This window comes from Nerophis lumbriciformis, linkage group LG30 (assembly GCF_033978685.3).
Source record: "Nerophis lumbriciformis linkage group LG30, RoL_Nlum_v2.1, whole genome shotgun sequence".
Taxonomy (NCBI): Eukaryota; Metazoa; Chordata; class Actinopteri; order Syngnathiformes; family Syngnathidae; genus Nerophis; species Nerophis lumbriciformis.
In genome coordinates, this window is record NC_084577.2 from 14712109 (window position 1) to 14730522 (window position 18414).

The following is an 18414-nucleotide window of genomic DNA, read 5'->3' on the forward strand; positions in this document are numbered from 1 at the left end:
GTATTAGTGCCCAAGACATGGGTAACTTACACATCTGTGAAGGTGCCATTAATGCTGAAAAGTACATACAGGTTTTGGAGCAACATATGTTGCCATCCAAGCAACGTTACCATGGACGCCCCTGCTTATTTCAGCAAGACAATGCCAAGCCACGTGTTACATCAACATGGCTTCATAGTAAAAGAGTGCGGGTACTAGACTGGCCTGCATGTAGTCCAGACCTGTCTCCCATTGAAAATGTGTGGCGCATTATGAAGCCTAAAATACCACAACGGAGACCCCCGGACTGTTGAACAACTTAAGCTAAACATCAAGCAAGAATGGGAAAGAATTCCACCTGAGAAGCTTAAAAAATGTGTCTCCTCAGTTCCCAAACGTTTACTGAGTGTTGTTAAAAGGAAAGGCCATGTAACACAGTGGTGAACATGCCTTTTCCCACCTACTTTGGCACGTATTGCAGCCATGAAATTCTAAGTTAATTATTATTTGCAAAAAAATAAATAAAGTTTATGAGTTTGAACATCAAATATGTTGTCTTTGTAGTGCATTCAATTGAATATGGGTTGAAAAGGATTTGCAAATCATTGTATTCTGTTTATATTTACATCTAACACAATTTCCCAACTCATATGGAAACGGGGTTTGTATATATATATATATATATATATATATATATATATATATATATATATATATATATATATATATATATATATATATATACCGTATTTCCTTGAATTAGCGCCCGGGCGGTAATTAATTTAAACTCCGGCGCTTACCAAAGGCATGCGGTAAATTTAGGCATGCGCTTATAAATTTGAGTGTGATGTAAGGATACCATCATGACATCGCTTAATGCCACAATAAAATTTAAAGCACAATGAATCATCCCGGGAGTTATTTTTGTTTGGGTCTGAAAAGGCAATTAAAATAACATTATTAGCGCCTGTTAGCAGGTTTTCTTAGCTCATGATTTGTTTCTGAAATGTTACTCGTAAACCTGCATCAAAATGACTCATATTTGACACACGCAGCTATATTAATAAAACATTTTTTTCAAAATAAAGCGCTTTGAAAGACGCAATTTCAACAACAAAAAGTCATCTCTCCACCACTACAAAGTAACACAATATTAATAATAAGAATTGCAATTATATAAAACGTAGTAGGCACGTGACTTACCTGGCGGTAATTCTAGTCATACGCTAATTATTACGCGAAACGAGTTTGACCCGGCGGTAAATCGAGGCATGCGCATACTATATACCCGGCGGCAATTCAAGGAAATACGGTATGTATATATATATATATATATATATAGATATGTATAATAATTCTAATAATAATGGATTACATGCACCTGGGGATAGGTTGATTGGCAACACTTAAGTTGGCCCTAGTGTGTCAATGTGAGTGTGAATGTTGTCTGTGTTGGCCTTGCGATGAGGTGGCAACTTGTCCAGAGTGTACCCCGCCTTCCGCCCGAATGCAGCTGAGATAGGCTCGCGACCCCGAAAGGGACAAGCGGTAGAAAATGTATGGACGTACATCACTTACACATACAAAGTCTCCAAGGTAGAGGTGTATTAGAAAGTATCCAGTAACAAACGTGTCCGCATCATTCAACTTACTGCGTCCTGAGCTTATCTTAATGAATTAATGTGGCAACTAGATGTCGCAAAATAAACAAATACCACTTAAATTTTTACCTAATTCAATACAGCATAAGTCCATTCCAGATGGTTAATAATCAATAGGCTAGTGTTTGTATACCTACCGTTGTTATTATCTGACATATTTAACTGCAAAAGGAAGGGTATTCATATGGCCCTATTCGTCACGGTTTACCTAACACATGAAACGTGACAAGAGAGAGCGTTGAATATCTGAAAATGTGATTTGTGATAGTTACAACTTTGACCTCAGCGTTAGTTGCTACGTAGAGTAGCGTTTTCCATCATTTTCAGCAGACTGCATTGCAAAATGATTGACCCCCCAGCCCCCCTCTCACTCGAGATCCACCCAAGAATGGGGGCCATATGAATCCCTTTCCTGCTGTAGATTCTGAAAAAATGAATGAGCTACCTGATTTCATTGGGGATTTCCTCCTCATCATACTTGTTCTTATTCTTCCAGTAGTAAAGGGTGACCACCACTAACATGGAGCAGATGATGATGGCCAGCACTCCGGTAGCAATTGTTCCTGCTATCAGACCAACACTCTGAGGCTGGGCTGGAAAACACACAAAAACAGCAACAATTGAAAAAAATAAATAAAAAATAGTCTGTCACAGAGCTTCAACATACACTATATTGCCAAAAGTATTTGGCCACCTGCCTTGACACACATATGAACTTGAAGTGCCATCCCATTCCTAACCCAATAGGGTTCAATATTACAGCTTCAACTCTCCTGGGAAGGCTGTCCACAAGGTTGCGGAGTGTGTTTATAGGAATTTCCGACCATTCTTCCAAAAGCGCATTGGTGAGGTCACACACTGATGTTGGTCGAGAAGGCCTGGCTCTCAGTCTCCGTTCTAATTCATCCCAAAGGTGTTCTATCGGGTTCAGGTCAGGACTCTGTGCAGGCCAGTCAAGTTCATCCACACCAGACTCTGTCATCCATGTCTTTATGGACCTTGCTTTGTGCACTGGTGCACAGTCATGGGGGCCGCTCCAAACTGTTCCCACAAGGTTGGGAGCATGGAATTGTCCAAAATGTTTTGGTATCGTGGAGCATTCTAAGTTCCTTCCACTGGAACTAAGGGGCCAAGCCTAACTCCTGAAAAACAACCCCACACCATAATTCCTCCTCCACCGAATTTCACACTCGGCCCAATGCAGTCCGAAATGTACCGTTCTCCTGGCAACCTCCAAACCCAGACTCGTCCATCAGATTGCCAGATGGAAAAGTGTGATTCATCACTCTAGAGAACGCGTCTTCACTGCTCTAGAGTCCAGTGGCGACGTGCTTTACACCACTGCATCCCGACGCTTTGCATTGGACTTGGTGATGTATGGCTTAGATACAGCTGCTCGGCCATGAAGCTCTCTGCGTACTGTACGTGGGCTAATTGGAAGGTCACATGAAGTGTGGAGCTCTGTAGCAACTGACTGTGCAGAAAGTCTTTGCACTATGCGCTTCAGCGTCCGCTGACCCCTCTCTGTCAGTTTACGTGGCCTACCACTTTGTGGCTGAGTTGCTGTTGTTCCCAAACTCTTCCATTTTCCTATAATAAAGCCCACAGTTGACTTTGGAATATTGAGGAGCGAGGAAATTTACCGACTGGGAGCTCCTGAGAGCGGCCCATTCTTTCACAAATGTTTGTAGAAACAGTCTGCATGCCTAAGTGCTTGATTGTATACACCTGTGGCCGGGCCAAGTGATCATTTGGATGGGTGGCCAAATACTTTCGGCAATATAGTGTATCTTGCGTTTTCAGAACAAGATTAAAAAAAAAAGGTGTTACATTCTTTACTGTCAAGCCTATCTGACACACATCAGTCCTCACTTTGGTCTGTCAAATATGCAAAGTTTAACCATCCCTGTTTGATTTTTTTCATGGCTTCGCATAGTCGTCGAGCTTTCAAACTTGTCCCGCCAATCTTTCCGTTTTTGAGTGAAACGTCTATAAATAAATCCAAAAATGTCACACACGTGATGTACTTACGTGCGACAACCTGCAGATTGATCAAGCATGTGCTCTTGCCTATAACATTGCTGGAGGTGCACTGGTAGAGTCCTGAGGTGCTAGTGCTGATGTTTCTCAGCGTTACAGTGCCCTGCATCTGGTCTGTGGAACACACACACACACACACATACACGTACACACACACACACACACACACACACACACACACACACACAGGCTGCATTGTAATTAAAGCATTGATACTCTCAACTAAATAGCCTAGAGAGACATGGTTGCACACACAGAGAGACACAGTATATGTTACATTACAAAGAGTTCAATTGTATTTTAGTCCCAATTTTATTATCATTATCAACAATAACCAGCAGAGGGTGCTAGTTAGCTTTGATAGAAAATGTGTTTCACGAGCCACTGGATGGGTGCAAGGTGTTTTTCTAATTATCTGATTTTATTTTTGTATTATTATTTTAATTTTATTACAATTGTTTTTCTATGTTTTGTTTTTTTTAATTATGAAAATTCATTCAGACTGTAACATTTACCAGTGGACGTTTACAATATTTCTTACATATTGCCATTCAAAATGTACATTATTCTCAAAAGATGGGGTTGCAAAAAAAAAAAAAAAAGACCATGAAATACTATAAAGCATGTACAGGGTAAAGGAAAAAAAGAACACATTAACTACTTTTAAAAAAAAGGTTACAAATTATTTTTTTGTTGATTATAAATAGAAAAGAATAAGCTAGAGAAATGGGGACATTCAATAAAAGTTATGAGATTGAGACTGAATACTTATGTTTTTAATATATATAATACAATAATATATTTAATCATAATATATACATATACAAAGTAAAATAAATTCGTATAATATATAAAACTTAATTTCCACAATTCCTTCATTTCTATCACATTCTAATATGTGATATAAGCTCATTACATACAAAGTGAAATATGTCAAGCTTTTATTTGTTATAATTTTTGGACAATAGTTTTAAAAGTTTTAGAAAACACCGTTTTGAGAAATTTTCAATTTGATGTTTTCATATGCTGTAAGCCAGAATCATCAAAACTTTATCAAGAGAAGTATTGCAATATCTTGAGCCTATGTCATATATTGGTTTCACCTTGTAAATTAAATTGCTGGTATAAACGAACCTTTGCACAATATTCTAATCTTTCACCTGTAAATTGATGTCTATATATACAGTACATATATAGATATGTATGTATGTATTTGTCTGTATATATATATGTACTGTATATATGTATATGTATATATATATAAATATATATATATATATATATTACTACTATATATATATATATATATATATATACAGTATATATATATATATATATATATATGTTTTATATATATATATATATGTTTTATATATATACTGTATATATATATATATATATATATATATATATTGTATATATATATATAGTAGTAATATATATATATATATATACCGGTATATATATTACTACTATACATGTGTGTGTGTATATATATATATATATATATTTATATATATATATATATATATAGTAGTAATTAAACAACATGGTTATTTATGTGGTGGTTTTTTTTTTTGTCTCAGTCAAAATTAAGCATTATTGTCTTGATTGTTTTATTAGTAGAATGTGCATATGTTTTGGCCATCGAGTTTTAAAATGCATGATTTACAAGCAGATTTAACAAAAGTAAAGAATGATATTGCAAATGTTGTGTACACTACTGGTTTTTTGAAAGCCTTTTATATGGTGTGGTTGTTTGATTCACGTTAAGAAAAATAACTTAAATGAGAATTGCAATTTTTTCTATTATTCACAACCCGTATGTGTGACAAGAACACAAAGTATGTATTTCCCTTTTCTGTCAGTTCTAAAAAGTAAAAAACTGCACCATCGGCTGCGTCCTGCCATTAAATTAAGAAGGCGGAGCATGAGCTGTTTCTGCCGTATTGCCTTTGAGTAAGTAAAAGTTAATGCTCGGTTATAAATCGAACATCTCACCTGTGCAGTAGGAGGTTCTGGCACTAAGCTGAGAAGTTGGTCAACTTTAAAAAATCCACAAACTACTAACTTGATACTAAATGGCTATATACTATATTCTGAATTTAGCAGCTCAAGGAGAGCAACAGTGCTGAAAGATACAACCATCCTAGCGAGAGCAGACATTGTAGTAAATCCCTGTTTCATGTTCTTATCTGAGTTATTTATAAATATTGTGACATGATAACACTCCAAGGCTCCCACAAAGTCTGCCTTTATTGATAGCAAACACAGAAAAGTATGTCTATTTTGTTGTTGATGGAAGTAGTGTTCATTGCTATGCACTTGGGGAAATCAATACACCGAGGAAATAAGTTGCGGTAATGCTTAAAAAGACCAAAATACTGTAACTATTACATGTTATCATGAAAGTGCCTGTTACTATATTTTTTACATACTTACAGTGTGTATTAGGGTTGTACCGTATAGTGGTATTAGTATAGTACCGCGATACTAATGAATCATAGTTGGCACTATACCGCCTCTGAAAAGTACCGGTTCGTTTGATACCAAGTACAGTAGCGTATCTAGTCAATACTACTATGATTACGTGGATATGTTTTGGCATCACAACATCTTCTTTCGTTTTTTTTTAAAATTTATATTATGTTTATAAACTTAGGAAATATGTCCCTGGACACATGAGGACTTTGATTATGACCAATGTATGATCCTGTAACGACTTGGTATCGAATTGATACTTAAATGTGTGGTATCATCCAAAACTAATGTAAAGTATCAAACAACAGAAGAATAAGTGATTATTGCATTTTAACAGAAGTGTAGATAGAACATGTTAAAAGAGAAAGTAAGCAGATATTAACAGTAAATGAACAAGTAGATTAATAATTAATTTCCTACCACTTCCATCCATCCATTCATCCATTTTCTACCACTTGTCCTTTAATAATGTTCACAAAATAATAGAATGGAAAATTACACAATATGTTACTGCATATGTCAGCAGACTAAATTAGGAGCCTTTGTTTGTTTACTTACTACTAAAAGACAAGTTGTCTAGTATGTTCACTATTTTATTGAAGGACTTAACTGCAATAAGAAACATATGTTTAATGTACCGTACGATTTTTTGTTAAAATAAAGCCAATAATGCCATTTTTTTGTGGTCCCCTTTATTTAGAAAAGTACCGAAAAGTATTGAAATAATTTTGGTACCGGTACCAAAATATTGGAATCGGGACAACACTAGTGTGTATATGAAATGTTTTTGGATGGTTTTGCATTGTCAGCCGCCTCCTTAATAGCAGTTCTTCACTATTTAGAATGCTCCGAAAAAAGAGAAAAACGTGTCTTCTTGTACCACATAAGGATTTCGGAGCACTTTGATGCCATTTTTTTTTTTTACTCAAATCAACAAAGTTAGTTATTGTTTTACACATACACACTTCGCTTCTAAGTATAGCATCCCTTAATTCAGTGTTTTTCAACCTTTTTTGAGCCCAGGCACATTTTTTTGCGTTGAAAAAATCCGGAGGCACACCACCAGCAGAAATCAGTAAAAAACGAAACTGAGTTGACAGTAAAAAGTCGTTGTCGCAATTGTTGGTTATGACTTTAAACCATAACCAACCATGCATCAATATAGCTCTTGTCTCAAAGTAGGTGTACTGTCACGACTTATTTTGAGTTTCTTGCTGTTTTCCTGTGTGTAGTGTTTTAGTTCTTGTCTTGCGCTCTTATTTTGGTGGTATTTTCCTGGAGCAGTTTCATGTCTTCCTTTGAGCGGTATTTCCCGCATCTACTTTGTTTTAGCAATGATATTTCAGTTGTTTTTATCCTTCTTTGTGGGGACATTATTGATTGTCACGTCATGTTCCGATGTACTTTGTGGACGCCGTCTTTGCTCCACAGTAAGTCTTTGCTGTCGTCCAGCAATCTGTTTTTGTTTACTTTGTCGCCAGTTCAGTCTTAGTTTCGTTCTGCATAGCCATCTCTAAGCTTCAATGCCTTTTCTTAGGGGCACTCACCTTTTGTTTATTTTTGGTTTAAGCATTAGACACCTTTTTACCTGCACACTGCCTCCCGCTGTTTCCGACATCAACAAAGCAATTAGCTACCGGCTGCCACCTACCGATATGGAAGAGTATTACACTGTTACTCTGGACTCTAGACTCTAGACAGCAACAACACATAATTTGCAGACTATAATTACTGGTTTGCAAAAAATATTTTTAACCCAAATAGGTGAAATTAGGTCATCTCCCACGGCACACCAGACTGTATCTGCCGCGGCACAGTGGTTGAAAAACACTGCCTTAATTGACCAATGGCGTACACACAATGAAGCAGGTGATGGAGAATGTGCAGTGCGAAGGGCACTGCAGGAAAAGAAAGGAGAGGCCACTAAACCGGTGCTCTCTGTTGCTGAAAACCAACATCCAGTTCAAGACGGGCTTCTTGGACGAAGCGTTTAAAATGGCCGTCAGCATGAGAGAGACGGGGGGGATGTGGTAACGTCACAAAACACACGCTTTTTGCACGACTCCATTAGTCTTTGATCCGCAGCAGTATCACAGGAGGGGGAACTGCAGGTGGCGCAGGCCTCACACACGGTGACGGTGGTGATGATGGGAGGGAGGGGGCCTTATTCTAGGTGTGTGTTACATTTACCAGCAAAGGTGGGGCAAAAGGGAACCCCGATGGCCAGCTTGTTTCTAATACCTTGCATGGCGTTGTGCGGCAGCTTGGGCAGCGCGTCCAGCTTCTCCCACGAGTAGGACGGCGTGGGAATACCTTCGTCCGAGTTGCAAAACAACATGATGTCGCTGCCCACATCCAGCGTTCCCTGAATCCGGCAGGCCGGCACCGAAGGGGGCACTGGCGGAACAAAGGAGTGGGTGGTGACAGGTTAATCGCTTTACAAGAGGAATCACATCCAATTTTTCGCTTGATTAGACTGTAAATTATATGCTTTAAAAAAATGATTCATATGCCTCACTTTGAGACTTGTGATTGTGAGGCTTTCTGGGTGCACTGGGCTTTTATAATGTACACAGAGTGCATTCTCTTTGCTGTAATTTGATCCAAAATAAAGTAAACTACAAAGAGCCATGGAAGGATTTAGGGTTAAAAAAAACCATGATAATCTTAAAGGGGAACTGCACTTTTTTGGGGGAATTTTGCCTCTCGTACACAATCATGAAAGACATGACGACGTATTTTTTTTAAAATGCATTCTAAATAGTAAATACATGCGATCAAAAGTCCGCTTACAATGCTTTTTGGGGGGAATTTTGCCTCTCGTACACAATCATGAAAGACATGACGACGTATTTTAAAAAAAATGCATTCTAAAGAGTAAATACATGCGATCAAAAGTCCGCTTACAATGCTTAATTCTGCCTATGAAAGCCCCTAAAAAAAACATCCAAACGCCTCCATTAGGGTTTTATATACCGTATTTTCCGGACTATAAGGCGCACTTCAAATCTTTTTTTTCCCTCAAAACTCGACAGTGTGCCTTGTAACCCGGTGCGTCTAATGTACGGAATAATTCTGGTTTTGCTCGCCGACCTCGAAGCAATTTTATTTGGTACATGGTGAAATGATAAGTGTGACCAGTAGATGGCAGTCAAACATAAGACTGCACTGTGATGGCAATATGACTCAAGTAAACAACACCGACGTTTTTTATGTTCCATTGAAATTATAGAATATTACACACAACGCTCAAAAATCTATCAAAATGTTTTAGTACGATTTTGGTAAGCACCGCTTGATGGATTGTCGGCGCATTAAACATACGAGTATTATTATAGTGTGTGTTTAAGGTAAGACATGCCAAAGCAACTTTTCTTACCTTTCATACCTGCTGATCTGTATTTAGGATTCGCATAAATCCCCAAAAAAGGCGCATGTCCGCCTTTGTAGTCCGTGTCGATGACATAGTCGATAAGCTTCTTCTTTTTCTCTATCTTCTTGTTATGGGACATTCATCCTCTGCTGTTGCCATTTCTAATATAAAGTAGTGTAAAGTTCTTACTTATATCTGTCAGTAAACTCGCCATGAAAGCGCTAAAACGTACCGGTGTAGTGACTTTACATTATTCACCCAAGGAACTTTAGTTATTAGACTTCCGGTCGGACGGTTTTTCACGGGACACATTTCCGGCGTTGTTGTTTCTGGATGAGGAGATGCTGCTCCGTTATTGATTTAAGTCTGAATGTCATTAAAACAGTTAACTCCATCTTTTGACACTTCTTCCGCTCCCGTCCTTGCACGCTACACCGCTACAACAAAGATGACGGGGGGAAGATGCTGTCGAAGGTGAGCCACGTAAATAAGACTGCCCACAAAACGGCGCGTCCGGAAGCGACTGTCAGAAAGCGGCTTGAAGATGATCCGTAAAACATAATCCATGCAACATTTTGACCAAAGAACCACCATTACATGTTATGTAGACCACAAGGAAGTGTTTTCCATTTAGAAAAAAAAAAAGACTCCTTTAATGCGCCTTTTATATGAAAAAAGATATATATATAAAAAAAATAAACCATCCATCGGCAGTGCGCCTTATATTCTGCTGCGCCTTATATATGAAGAAAAGATAGAAAATAGACCATTAACGGTAAATTATGTAAGTATATATGTAATGTAATTTCAAAAATGCATCACTGAGTACTGCTCACTGAACACTTTATGAGAACCAACAAACATAATAAACATCACTTACTGTACAATGTCTGCTGTCATTACAATGCAGACTTCTAGGATGTTCGTATATTCCCATTTAGATGAAGAATGACTCATAATCCTCGCGAAGGGAGGTGGAGTCAAGCGTCTTTTAGTGTCGTTCTCGTGATTTCCGGGTCTAAATTGACTGTCAAAGTGTACCAACTTGTCGTAATACATCCTCGTCCTTCTACTATCGAGGTGAGAGGCGTGATTTATGATCTACAATAAAGTTTGACGGGCAAGGAAACGAGGAAGCAGCTGATCAGTCGATCATGGCAATATTGGCACACAAAATCGTGATCATGGCAGCGCTATAAATAGTTTGTCTGCGTTAGCGCTTATAATAACAATGTTACTGATACAAAATATTTTTTGATGGTTGTTTATTGGGTTTTTTGGGCAAAATAGAGGACCCATTGGCTCCGCTATAAGCAGACTTTTCATTACGTTTATTTACGAATTAGAATGGAAAAAAAACAACATCCATCGTCATGTCTTTCATAATGATTGTGAACGATAGTTAAAATTCCCCAAAAAAGTGCAGCTCCCCTTTAAAGGAAATGTAAGACAAAAAATATGACACAGCGTAGCTACCTAGCACAGTCAACCCGATGACACCAATATTGCGCCCCCCTCTGTCCGGGAGGTTGTTGACCAGACACTGATAGGTCCCCGTGTCTGACAGCTGGGTGTTGTTGATGAAGATGGAGGCACTTGTACTTGGCATGGTGGACACAAACCCCACACGACCGTTGAGGTGGTTGGCGAGGCTGAACACCTGGCCACCCTGGTAGATAATCACCTGGATTGGGACAGGAAGGGGAAGAGGAAGCTATTAAGTTAGAGGTATGTAAAAGTTGGTAGGAATTAAGCAAGTTCAAAGTGGGTATAACAAAAAAAAAATCTAAAAAAATTGTTTTAAAAATAAATATTTTCTTCTTATACTCTGGCAGACCATCTATAATTAATATATATATATATATATATATATATATATATATATATATATATAATTTATTTAATGGTGTTTGTTTATATGTCTATTTACTAGCAACAGAAGTCAACAAGTTACAGACAGATTTTGATTTAACTTTAAGGAAATGTCAGAAATGGGATAGGGAACAAGTAAAAATATGTTGAGGGGGATCCAGATCACCGTCTGAATTAAGGACTTTTTAAAAAAAGGTTTCTTTACTAGTGTATTGGGGGCTTGGCGGAGGTCTGTGCTTTACTACTGCTTTATAAATGCTTTGTTATTGACTGATCAATTAGATACACATCTTAAAAACATGCTCGCTAATGTATGGAACTGCACATCATGGTATCCAACCTCTTTTCTTTCACCTGCACCGTTGACGGCAGACGCAATATGCCGCCACCTGTCATCTTTGTCTTTTGCTCTTTTCTCCGTAAAAGACAGGATTCAATCACGAGTCACTCTTTATGGGGATGTAGAGGCGTGAGGAAAGCGTGAGGTGAGGTGGGGTAACCTACGCACAGTTCTACTCTAATTACAACACATAGGGCCTGATCTACATAACAAGTGCTACATAGCGGGTATAAACTATAAAATGTTGTGTATTATTGGTTGCCGTGTTGCAGGTGATCTACTAAGACTGCGTGTATAATTGATAACAAGTGCAAAAGTGTATTATGCAATGTACTATGCGGTTGTCATGGAGACACTCATTTCCCTTCCACATTCGTGTTATGCTTTTTACTGTGGCGTTTTGCTATGTTTTGAAACATGCAGCAGACATCTATAATATGCACCACTTTTACTCCGGCACTTTAGAGGCTGCCCTGCAATCTGCTCTACAACTAAACCCACTGGTGGATGCTGGCACTAACTGTGAGCGTGGAATGGTCCAGACATCAGAAAATTCATATTGCAAGAATTGTATTTCATATAGGACATATGTTAAACATATATCTACTCTATGAAAACAAGAATGCCATTCAAAAAAAAAAAAAAGAAAACCCGTCAGCATCTGCTGTCTCCAAATCAGCCCTTAAGTCAGTCATCATATATAACTGTATGTATATATATATATATATATATATATATATATATATATATATATATATATATATATATATATATATATATACATATGTGTGTGTGTGTATATATATATACATATATACTGTAGATATATATATATATATATATACATATATACTGTAGATATATATATATATATATATATATATATATATATATATATATATATATGTATATATATATATATATATATATATATATATATATATATATATATATATATATATATATATATATATAAATATATATATATACATACAGTTATATATGATGAATGACTTAAGTATTTTGCCATCTGCCTTGACTCACAAATGAACTTGAAATGCCATCTCATTCCTAACCCATAGGGTTCAATTTAAAGTCGGTCCACCTTTTGCAGCTATTACAGCTTCAACTCTTCTGGGAAGGCTGTCCACAAGGTTACGGAGTGTGTTTATAGGAATTTTCGACCATTCTTCCAAAAGTGCATTGGTGAGGTCACACACTGATGTTGGTCGAGAAGGCCTGGCTCTCAGTCTCTGTTCTAATTCATCCCAAATGTGTTCTATCGGGTTCAGGTCAGGACTCTGTGCAGGCCAGTCAAGTTCATCCACACCAGACACTGTCATCCATGTCTTTATGGACCTTACTTTGCGGTATAGCTCAGTTGGTAGAGTGGCCGTGCCAGCAACTTGAGGGTTCCAGGTTCGATCCCCGCTTCCGCCATCCTAGTCACTGCCGTTGTGTTCTTGGGCAAGACACTTTACCCACCTGCTCCCAGTGCCACCCACACTGGTTTAAATGTGACTTAGATATTGGGTTTCACTATGTAAAGCGTTTTGAGTCACTAGAGAAAAGCGCTATATAAATATAATTCACTTCACACTTCACTTCACTGCTTTGTGCACTGGTGCACAGTCATGTTGGAAGAAGAAGGGGCCCGCTCCTGTTCTCACAAGGTTGGGAGCATACCAAAATATTGTTGGTATCCTGGAGCATTCAAAGTTATTTTCACTGGAACTAAGGGCCAAGCCCAACTCCTGAAATACAAACCCCACACCATAATTCCTCCTCCACCAAATTCCACAGCGCCTTACATGGGGGCTTCCTCCATGAGTGTGTGAATGTGTTTGTGAATGTGATGTAGAATGTAAAGTTCCTCGGGTATCATTCCAGGTATAGTGAAGCGCTATATTAATACAGAATATTTACCATTACCATACACAATCATTCAGTCAGCCATTTAGCACTTAAGACACAAAAAAATACACACAACGCAACCGCAAAGCCAAAGGCAATCGATAAAGGTAACAGTCGAGGAAACAACTGCGGCTTATAGAGCTTGTGCATCCAATAAATGTTACGTGTGGGGGGTCGCATCTTTCTGCTGGGTTCGGTCTCCCGGGATGCAGACGGACTACTCCGGACAAGGCGTGCAGGTAGGAACATAATTTAATTTGGTGACAACGGGTAACGGGGAATCAGGGTTCGATTCCGGAGAGGGAGCCTGAGAAACTCCTGAAAAACAACCCCACACCATAATTCCTCCTCCACCAAATTCGACAGCGCCTTGCATGGGGGCTTCCTCCATCAGTGTGTGAATGTGTTTGTGAATGAGATGTAGTGAAGTGAAGTGAAGTGAATTACATTTATATAGTGCTTTTTTCTCAAGTGACTCAAAGCGCTTTACATAGTGAAACCCAATATCTAAGTTACATTTAAACCAGTGTGGTTGGCACTGGGAGCAGGTGGGTAAAGTGTCTTGCCCAAGGACACAACGGCAGTGACTAGGATGGCAGAAGTGGGGATCGAACCTGCAACCCTCAAGTTGCTGGCACGGCCGCTCTACCAACCGAGCTATACCGCCCCTACGTGTGGGGGGGTCGCATCTTTCTGCAGGGTTCGTTTTCCCGGGATGCAGACGGACTACTCCGGACAAGGCGTGCGGGTAGGAACATGATTTAATTTTTTCGAAAATCAAACACGTACCAAAAACAGAAAACAAGCAGAAGGAAAACGTGCCGATCGCACGGGAAGCTAAGGTTACCTTTTAGCACAGGAAGCATAAACTTGGAGACAAGAAATACTAACGCAACTGTTGCATGAAGCAAACAATAAAGTTAAAATTAAAGTACCAATGATTGTCAGACACACCAGGTGTGGCGAAATTATTCTCTGCATTTGACCCATCACCCTTGATCACCCCCTGGGAGGTGAGGGGAGCAGTGAGCAGCAGTGGTGGCCGCGCCCGGCAATAATTTTTGGTGATTTAACCCCCAAATCCAACCCTTGATGCTGAGTGCCAAGCAGGGAGGTAATGGGTCCTATTTTTATAGTCTTTGGTATGACCGGGGTTTGAACTCACAACCTACCGATCTCAGAGCGGACACTTTAACCACGAGGCCACTGAGTAGACTGAGCCAGACTGAGCGTGGCGAGAGAGGTGAATAAATAGCTCTCTGATTAGTGGTCGACAACAGGTGAGCGTGCCGACCACTAACCAGAGGCAGGTGAACCCAATTAATCCCCATGGAAACTAAAACAAACCCAGAGGTGCACAAACATGGACTAAGAGAGTCCAAAACTAACAGAAAATAACAAAACACGGATCATGACAATAAATATACGAAATGAAATTTGTCCTAAAATTAGGAGGTCTGTAGTCTGGAAATTACGATACTATAATAATAATAATAATAATAATAATAATAATAAGGGGAGTAATGTGCACTGATGGGACACTAAGGGGGGTCCTAGCTCTACTGACAGCATGTAAAAACAAACACTTTGTAGTGGTTTCCAGAAAAATAACCTAAACAGACATATAAACTAAAATCCTTCATTTGATAAGTGGTCGCTTCTAGTTCAGTGAGTAACGAGAACATACTAAAAGTATGCTTTCTTGCAGCTATAAGGCTCTTAAGATGAAAGCATCCACTTATTGGTATGCATAATTGAAAACATTTGACTTCAAACATGTCAACTGCTATCTGTTGAATGCACAGACAGCCGTGCAGGCAAGCACAGCCAAAATCTTTTTAACATGAGTCCCGGGGAACCACGGCACGATGACAACTCTCCTTGCAAGGGAAACTTTAACGATGACATTCCATTAAAAGCTCCTCGCTCTGGTTTCCAACGGGAACGGCTTGTTTTTGCGGCAACGAGCGAACACAGCTCTCACCCCTGAACTGGGCCCGCACAAAAGATGAAGAGGACACACAACGGAGGGGAACCAGAGGGGCCATTCAGTTGACTGAAAAGACTCCTCATTGAGCTGTTCAAAGACCCAGCCAGGGAAACAACCAGCTTCAGTGTGTGTGTGTGGGTGTGTGTGTGTGAGGGCTAGTTCTAATGAAAGTGTACCAGTGTGTGTGTGTGTGTGTGTGTGTGTGTGTGTGTGTGTGTGTGTGTGTGTGTGTGTGTGTGTGTTCTGGCAATGCTTACTTAATGGGGACATCGCTCTGTTTACACAGTCACCTTTATGGGACCTCTGATGGTATGGGGACAAAAAAACAGGTCCCCTAAAGGGAAACCTTTTTAAATGATAGTCAGATCCATTCTGACGATGCCTAAGTGATTTTTAAGCTTTGGCCCATAAAACATGTTTACTGGTTAGTTTGAGTGTGAGACATTTGCACAGCAATCTGGTTTAGTGTTCAATTAGGATGACATTTTCATACAGCATGATTATAAAACATTATGACAAACCCCGTTTCCATATGAGTTGGGGAATTGTGTTGAATGTAAATATAAACGGAATACAACGATTTACAAATCATTTTCAACCCATATTCAATTGAATGCACTACAAAGACAAGATTTTTGATGTTCAAACTCATAAACTTTATTTTTATTTTTTTGCAAATAATAATTAACTTAGAATTTCGTGGCTGCAACACGTGCCAAAGTAGTTGGGAAAAGGCATGTTCACCATTGTGTTACATGGCCTTTCCTTTTAACAACACTAAATGTTTGGGAACTGAGGAGACACATTTTTTAAGCTTCTCAGGTGGAATTATTTCCCATTCTTGCTTGATGTACAGCTTAAGTTGTTCAACAGTCCGGGGGTCTCCATTGTGGTATTTTAGGCTTCATAATGCGCCACACATTTTCAATGGGAGACAGGTCTAGACTACAGGCAGGCCAGTCTAGTACCCGCACTCTTTTACTATGAAGCCACGTTGATGTAACACGTGGCTTGGCATTGTCTTGCTGAAATAAGCAGGGGTGTCAATGGTAACGTTGCTTGGATGGCAACATATGTTGCTCCAAAACCTGTATGTACCTTTCAGCATTAATGGCGCCTTCACAGATGTGTAAGTTACCCATGTCTTGGGCACTAATACACCCCCATACCATCACAGATGCTGGCTTTTCAACTTTGCGCCTATAACAATCCCGATGGTTCTTTTCCTCTTTGGTCCAGAGGACACGACGTCCACAGTTTCCAAAAACAATTTGAAATGTGGACTCGTCAGACCACAGAACACTTTTCCACTTTGTATCAGTCCATCTTAGATGAGCTCAGGCCCAGCGAAGCCGACGGCGTTTCTGGGTGTTGTTGATAACGGTTTTCGCCTTGCATAGGAGAGTTTTAACTTGCACTTACAGATGTAGCGACCAACTGTAGTTACTGACAGTGGATTTCTGAAGTGTTCCTGAGCCCATGTGATGATATCCTTTACACACTGATGTCGCTTGTTGATGCAGTACAGCCTGAGGGATCGAAGGTCACGGACTTAGCTGCTTACATGCAGTGATTTCTCCAGATTCTCTGAACCCTTTGATGATATTACGACCGTAGATGGTGAAATCCCCAAATTCCTTGCAATAGCTGGTTGAGAAAAGTTTTTCTTAAACTGTTCAACAATTTGCTCACGCATTTGTTGACAAAGTGGTGACCCTCGCCCCATCCTTGTTTGTGAATGACTGAGCATTTCATGGAATCTACTTTGATACCCAATCATGGCACCCACCTGTTCCCAATTTGCCTGTTCACCTGTGGGATGTTCCAAATAAGTGTTTGATGAGCATTCTTCAACTTTATCAGTATTTATTGCCACCTTTCCCAACTTCTTTGTCACGTGTTGCTGGCATCAAATTCTAAAGTTAATGATTATTTGCAAAAAAAAAAAAAGTTTATGAGTTTGAACATCAAATAGCTTGTCTTTGTAGTGCATTGAATTGAATATGGGTTGAAACAGATTTGCAAATCATTGTATTCCGTTTATATTTACATCTAACACAATTTCCCAACTCATATGGAAACGGGGTTTGTACCTTAAAGTATGATTCACATTCAGAATTTTCCATCCTTCTATATAGAGTTCCAGACAACTTCATTACTGCTAAATAGCAGTTTTCAGTAATGTCACAGAAGATGCAGGGTTTTCTTTAACATTTAAGTGGTGAAACTTCCTATAAGAGGACAGCTGTAGTGCTGTTGTTAGAATAATTGTTTGTAAGTTATCACAAAAAACTTTTGTGTAGAAATGAGTTCCAGGCAAGAAGAAAAAAGCTGTCTTTGAAACCTACCAAGAGTAAGGCTCGTAAAACTCCACTGTGGAGGGGGGGAGCAAGATGAAGGTGTTCCTGTGTTCTTTCATGTATGGTAATCAACAGAAAGATATTGTTCTAACCCAAGGACTTCAAAGCGGAGAGATGACAGGATCTGCCCAATTTCCAGACGACCTCTTTTTGAACTATTTTACGAACTCATTTTGAACTGACCTTTTCTGTGAATTCTTTACGACCTTTTCTGTGAACTTTTTGCGACCTTTGTCCTTTGGAAACAGTGGTGGCCATGTGGCCGGGGAGGGTCCAAAATAAAAGAAGGAGGCATGCAATCTTTTGGAAGCGTGTGCTAAGATACTGTGCAAGGGTACAGTGTAAAGGCGACTCTCCTCAATATTGAGTCCAAATTGAATTCTGTCTCTGTTTGATTCTTTGCT

The 18414-nt window shown here is 39.1% G+C and overlaps 1 protein-coding gene across 2 annotated transcripts in view; it reads right to left on the bottom strand.

The window, feature by feature from the left end:
- Positions 1 to 18414, bottom strand: part of igsf11 (immunoglobulin superfamily member 11) — a 362823-nt gene that overhangs the window by 2206 nt on the left and 342203 nt on the right. The window contains exons 4-7 of one of the 2 annotated variants that reach the window (XM_061925619.1): positions 11011 to 11218; positions 8352 to 8558; positions 3672 to 3794; positions 2086 to 2233 (exon numbers count right to left, since the gene is read on the bottom strand). In XM_061925619.1, coding sequence (XP_061781603.1) covers positions 2086 to 2233; positions 3672 to 3794; positions 8352 to 8558; positions 11011 to 11218 — 686 coding nt within the window. The remainder of the gene's footprint in view (positions 1 to 2085; positions 2234 to 3671; positions 3795 to 8351; positions 8559 to 11010; positions 11219 to 18414) is intronic. The other variant, XM_061925620.1, reaches the window with a different exon arrangement.